General features: G+C 44.3%; 1 protein-coding gene across 1 annotated transcript; it reads right to left on the reverse strand.

Moving 5' to 3' along the window:
- Positions 1–2,184: 2,184 nt before the first annotated feature.
- Positions 2,185–4,370, reverse strand: foxl1 (forkhead box L1). Its single transcript, XM_088996683.1, has one exon. The coding sequence runs from the start codon at positions 3,951–3,953 to the stop codon at positions 3,006–3,008; it is 948 nt and encodes a 315-aa protein (XP_088852809.1). The 5' UTR covers positions 3,954–4,370; the 3' UTR covers positions 2,185–3,005.
- Between the last annotated feature and the right edge of the window lie 2,605 nt (positions 4,371–6,975).

The raw sequence follows: 6,975 nt of genomic DNA on the forward strand, positions 1-6,975 counted from the left end.
ACATTCCTGATTTGCAGTCCTGCAGGATGAACTGTTTGTAGGCTAGTCAGTGTCCAGCATCCATCCATCCATCCATTTTCCGTACCGCTTATTCTTCATTAGGGTCGCGGCAGTGTCCACCATGTAAAGCTCTATTTCGACATGGCGACTCTGTTTGCCCTGAGGCAGTCATCTGACCGCACTGATTTCATGCATGCATCATCAATACAGCAGGAATAAAGAGAGACAGTATTTGCTTTGGAATTGCAATAAATTATACTTTGTCAGAGGATCATTTCAAAGTACACAATCTTGTTTGATCTTCTTCAAAATAAATTGAATGCAATTTCAGTTTGAATTTTGAGCGCCAAGCTTTTGAATTGGATGTACCTTGACACGTATTCGTCTCGCAGAGGAGAAATTGATTGAAATTTCACAGCAGCAAAGTTATGAAAGGAAAGAAAGAAGTAGACAAGAGCTGCGGGAAAGGCAGCCATTCTCGCCGCGCCATCTTGAAGTGAAAAAACAACAACAACTAAATAACACATCACATGACAACATGAGAGCACTGGGCAGCTCCTTCAGCCAGAGACTATGACACTCACGCTGGAAGGAGAGCTACCAGCGCTCATTTTCATGGCCAAGTTTTGGGAAACCTCAAGATACTTCTTACTTACGGGTAGAAAGTCAAGGAAAGGGTCCGAATGAAACTCTTCATGTCGGTGGCCTTTAAAGCAACAAATTTCAGGTTTTTTTTTTAATCCAAATATTTCGGTTTCAGGAAAGGCATTTTTTTCATTTCAGTGTTTTTGTTAGCTCACAGAAATGCTTTGTCTTTGTCACATTGCCAAACATGTAAATCATTATTTGCAAACAAAACAAAACACCGTGACTAAAACGAAGAGGTGACATACACACTGTTACAGTCATTCAGTCACCTATTTGGAACAAATGTGACAAAAGATTACATTTTTACAAATATAATTTTTGTCCCCCCCCCCCCCCCCAACCTTTTTTCTTCAAATTCACATTTTTTTTAAATTCAACTCAATCCTATTATGAGCTGTTCTATTCATTCATCCATCAGCGACTAATGGGTGGCGCTGTCAGCCCTGCCCGCAGCCTCGTAGGTGCTGGTCGTTCCAATCGGTGCCAGTCAAAAGGACTCCCGGCACGACCATTCGGTGTCCGGTCATTGTATGCATTGAGTATGCATTGTACGCTCTGCATGTGTTTGTTCCACCTTGGCGGACTTTTACTCTTGGTTTTCTTTTGATACTTTGTGTTTTTTCTGTTCAGATGATTTTGATGTTTTAGATGTTGTTCCTGCTGACCTTTATTTGAATACAATTTGTCAAACACAACCTGCTGCTCCCTCCTGCCTGCTTTTTGGGATCCGCAGCCGCCATCGCCACCTCGCAAACCGAAGCCAAATGCGGCCCGTTGGTTGCATTAAAAGGGTGACATGCAAGTGACTCACTCTTGATTGCAGTGAGTTTGCTGGGATTGCGTTAATTGACATTTACATCATGTAGATGGTGGGAGTCAAACCAATAACAGTAATTACGCGGAATAGGAAGTGAGATTATGTGTGTGATTATTCAAATCTGTTTACAAAGTATGAAACTTTCAGGAGCGACTTGGAGTCGGATCATGTCAAATTTCAAAAACACGGATGAGAATGGTTTGACTGTGATCATGTCAAAAACAATTGAAAACTCTTCCGTGTTCCGCGTTCCGTGGCTGGCTTCAAATGTTTGTGCAAGACATTAGCTGAGCAACGCTGTCATGTGTGGCGATGGCGTGGATCGAGAGTTGGGCATGCAAAGAAAACCACCACATCTCTTACTCATCTCGTTTTGTAGCAAATAGTCCAAATGATGTTATATTCTCAATCAACATTTTGTATCGATTTTTATCGACGTGTACTGCACGCTGTCGTTTTCGGGCAATAGAACACTATGTTGCTTGTGTTGTAACACTTGTATGTCATGAATATACTTGGCCGTTCATAGCGGACATATACTGTACCCTTGTTGTTTCACTCTTCTCATTCATACCTGAATGTTTTTTTTTTTCTGATGATGTTTGATATGGACTGAAAAACATATGCAGTTGTTTTTTTTTTTTTATATGTACCGTATCTTGTGCTGACCCAGCCCGCCTGTGGAATTTTTGGAATGAATGTGGCCCCCAGGTAAAACACTTTGCCCAGCCCTGTCCTAAGCGCTTAATTCTCATCATGGTTGCAGAGGGTCCTGGTGCCCCCGGGCGCCAGGCTGGTTGCCAGCCGATCACAGGGCACGCAAAGACAAACAACAGTCACTCTCACAGCGAGGGACAATTTGGAGTGTTCAATCAGCCTGCCCTGCATGTTTTTGGAATGTGGAAAGAAACTGGAGTACTCAGAGGAAACCCGCACAGACCTGGGGAAAATATTCAAACTCCACACGGGGAAACCGCAGCGGGGATTGAACCCACAACCTCTGCACTGTGAGATCTGTGCGCTCAACGGGGTAGTGACAGACTGCAAAGTGTTCCGAATTACCTGCGCACTGAACTGCTTGACCTCTTGGAAAAGATCCCTTAATCTAATGCTAAGTTCATTTTGAAGAGACCACGCGCAAGTATAAAATATCTAATAGCTGAAGTTACAACGTACACTTCCAAAGCTTGAGGAGGTTTTGGAATGTTGGCCCAGACAGTGAAAGCTCTTGATCCTCGTCATCGAACAAACCTTCATTGATAAGCAAACTATCCTTTATTATAGATGTGAAATTCAGAGCAGAAGGAAATACAAAGTCACGCATGAGTAAAAATCTTGCTTGTCAGAGAACTAAAGGCTATACATTACTCAAAATGCTTGAATTAGCTGTGAGGACTCCGGTATAGGAGAGGCAATAAACAGTTAACTGAGTGCTATAGAAGAATGTATTTTTGTATTTTTTCTTCTGTATTTTGGGCTGGGGAAATAGAAATGTCTTTTCCCCCAAAAGTCAGAGGAACAAATGTACATTTGTGATTCATTATTCTGATTTGTAAGGCAGAATGTTATCCGGACAAGAGCAAGAGGGTACTCCCATTGTGTACAAGCGATGCTGTCGAGCATCTGCCAAAACGTTTGGAGCAGCACGTCTACTTTGTCGCTGCAGGTCTTCACTCTTCGCTAGGATGTTGTCAATACTGAAAGCTGTGCATTTGTCTCTGCTGGGAACATCTGCTTTGGGAAGAGAAGCGGACTTCTTCCCACCGGGAAGATGCCAGCCGATTCTGGATGCGCCATCGGCCCGCGTTGAAATGTGCCTCTGATCACGCGTCCCTCCGGTTGGCTTGGCGGCTTGCGGTTGGCGACTCGCTTTGGGTTTGTGCGTTTGGCGGAGTTCCTTTTGCACTGATTCCGAGTCCCGTTGCGTGGCTGATCCCTGCACGTCGTGCTGCAGCGTCATCTCCACCACCAAAGAAGATGAGTGGGGATGGTCCTTCTGAGATGCGGAGAAGGTGCCTCTGGCTCCATTCTGTTGACACTTGACCTTCCTCTTCCTCCGCCGGTAGTTCCCATTCTCAAACATGTTTGTGCACTCGGTGTCCAGCGTCCAGTAGCTGCCTTTCCCGGGTCGTCCCTTGTCCCTGGGCACCTTGATGAAGCAGTCGTTAAGAGAGAGGTTGTGGCGAATGGAGTTCTGCCAGCCCTGCTTGTTGTCGTGGTAAAAGGGGAAGCGGTCCATGATGAACTGGTAGATGGCGCTCAGCGTGGCACGCTGCTCCGGCGTGCTCTTAATAGCCATGGCGATGAGCGCGATGTAACTGTAAGGGGGCTTCTGCGGCGGGTCTCGGGTAGCCGCCACCAGGCTCAGAGCGGCGGGCGCCGCGACACCGCTGTCTCCGCCGTACAAGTAGATGAGCGGAGGTCCTGTGAAGTTCAGAGCGGGGGATGGCACGCCAAATGTCGTCACGCGTCCGCGGTAGAACGTCATGATGCAGAATAGGAGCACACGGGAGAAGGAGAAGATCTTCTCTCCGTCTCCTTCGTCTCACTTGTGCTCCACTCAATAAATGTTGGTCATTGTTGTACTTTTGCTCCGTTTCTTGTTCGTTTTTGGGCTGGGAAACAAATCGTAAAGCGTCAGTGCTTTTTCAGCCCACCCACATTAATTCCAATTTCATTGCGCCGGATGCCACCCGCCCACCACCCCACGTTCCCCCTTTGGCCCCGCGACCAATCAGGTGTCGCTTTATTCCTCCGTCTGTTTATGGAATTAGTCGCTTGATAAGTCTGCCCACCCAAGTTGATTCAAGCTGTGTTTATTTGGAAAAACATTTCCGGCCACCCAATACATAAACGCATTGATGTGCTGTTTGAAAGATCACGTCCACCCCTGACGCTGAGACTTGCTCGCACAGGAAGAACAAGCAAACATCTCAGACGCCATTGCTGGGACTTACAAATGCTAACTTGTTTGAAATGTCAAATTCTGACTCAAAATGTTGCACTTACTCTAGTTTTCCACTCTTTCTTTCTCTCTCTCTCTCAAAATATATGTAGCAAAAGTGGATTTGTCGTTTGTTCTAGTGCCACGAAAGGGGGAAAAAGTCAAACCAATGTTACCTCAAATGAAGTTTGAAAAATCATTTTGGCTACTCAATCAAACCCTCAAACTCCAATTGGGAGAGCACAACCCTTTGATGTTTATGATGTTTGTTCAAGTCACGCTGGGTCATTTCTGCATTGCTGTATGTCATGCATCCGATGCATCATATTTGACAATAAAGCTGACTTTGACAATTCGGCCTGTTGCTGAAGTTCAGCCTCTCAAAAAGATTCATTCCTTCATTTATTTTCCAACCGCTTGATTGTCGCGAGGGTGGCAGGGGTGCTGAACTCACTCTAATTTCATTTCAGGCATCTGACTGAGGTCAATCAGGATTGAGCCTTTTCCCTACAAAGCAAATCATGTTTTGGATCCTCAAAATAGTAAATACAACAAGAGCTCCGGAATAAAAACGTTTCAGAGCAAAAATGCACCGACAAAGTAGGAACATAAAGCGCTGGTGAAACCAAGAACCGGGACACACAAAGCACAATGATAACCAAAAGCACAGGCATCAAATCAAGGAGGAAAATAAACCCAAAACTGCGAAACGAAAAGCAAAGCATTCAGTCCATGTTTGCAAAGAATCACGAAGAAAACCAAAACCATCTTCACAAAAAGTATCAGTCGGAGACGAGCAAGTGCTTCAATGACGAGATCAAGAGAAAAATTCCACATTTCCATATGTGGCTTCCAACATATATAGTAGTTTAACTTGGATTACTAATCCAATACTCTTATTTTCATCAACGCTTTAGATTTCAATTGAGTTTACCATAATTTTAACTTGGTGCTTGATAGTTTTCTTGCCAAAAATATTCATTATTTGTCTCAAGTTACGTGACAATTTATTCCGATTTAACCAGATTTTTAGGTTAATTCATTTCCCCCAATTTTCAGGAGCTTTTTGACATTTTATCCAGATCAGTCGTAAATTGTGTCATTGGCAAATAGTACACATTTAAATTATTTTGAGACACTTTAGATATCATTTATATATAAGAGTGAATAGTTTTTGACTAAGCACAGGAGGAACTCCATGAGTGATCTTCAGTTGATTCCATTTTTATTTTTAACTGCACGTACTGATACCTGCACATAATGCCCTGCTTGTTTTTGATGAAGGACCAGGACCTAATTACTAGCATCTGACTTGTGTATGAAAGGTGAAGTCAAGTCTGCATTAGCAAGTGTGGGTGCCCATGAGAACCGACTCTGGACACCCCTTACCTAGACGATCATTGATACGGGGAAGTGGAAAAGCATATGGCCTGATTTTCGAGTTGAGCCTCTTATAACAATCTGCCATCTGACTTTCAAACCAGCATGACAAGATATGCATCGAATTCTCTTGATGGATGCCTTTCAACAACTCTGATATATGCTCTTTATCCTCCTGCTACACATTCGATGGGATGCGACAGTATGCTTGGTCGATTGGGGTGGAGAGGGGGATTTGATGCTTAATCCTACTGGTAAATCTCAGTTCCTTGGCAAACACATCTGCATAGTTTGTCGGGAGCCCCCTAAACTCTGTGTCACGGTTTACATGGTGCTGATAGTGGTGGATCCCAAAAAGCAGGCAGTAGCTAGCAGCAGGGTGTATCTGACAAATTGTATTAAAATAAAGTCAGCAGGAACAAAATATAAAACATCCAAGTCATCAGAACAGAAAAGTACAAAGTATCAAATAAACCATGAGTAAAAGTCTGCCAAGATGAAACAACCCTGACAGGGTGAAGCAAACACATAGAATGACCCGACAACGAATGGCTGTGCCGGGAATCCTTTTAACTGCCACTGATTGAAACGACGAACACCTGTGCAGGTGCAGGCGGGGCCGACAGCGCCACCGGTCGGTCGCCAACCAAATTGTGACACTCTGCTTGTTGGGTCGCTGTATCACCTATGTCCATCCAGTCTAGCTTTGTGTGTCGATGCTTCACTTTTCAACACGTTTTTGATTAATTGTGACTTCCTTGTGGTGGACTGAAATCTGTTGAAAATTCACTTCAAAGAAATCACCTTCCCTCCACTGACGCTGACCTACCAAAGCTTTGCGCTTGGAGTCAACCAGATGTCCTCTGAAGAAGCGTTGGTTTGGACTGGAAAAACATGGCTCTGGAAAGAGACAACTGTGGGTACAACAACAAGACGGTTTCTTCATCTGTACATCTTTGAAGGTGTCGGATGCTTCTTATTTAAGAGGCTTCGTTAGCGAACTGAAATTTGCTGGTAGCTTTGGCCCTATATATATATATTGATACTGTCCAGACTCTGCTATGATAGGTCCCTGCTCTCAGGTTCGGGGGAGCAGATGACTATTCCCTGAGGCTACACTGATTAGCTCTATTGATATCAATAGAAGGGCGGGGGGGGGGGGGCTCTATTAATATGGATTGTGGTG

Source organism: Hippocampus bargibanti, linkage group LG05 (assembly GCF_051943395.1).
Source record: "Hippocampus bargibanti isolate YZ-2025 linkage group LG05, ASM5194339v1, whole genome shotgun sequence".
NCBI classification, from domain to species: domain Eukaryota; kingdom Metazoa; phylum Chordata; class Actinopteri; order Syngnathiformes; family Syngnathidae; genus Hippocampus; species Hippocampus bargibanti.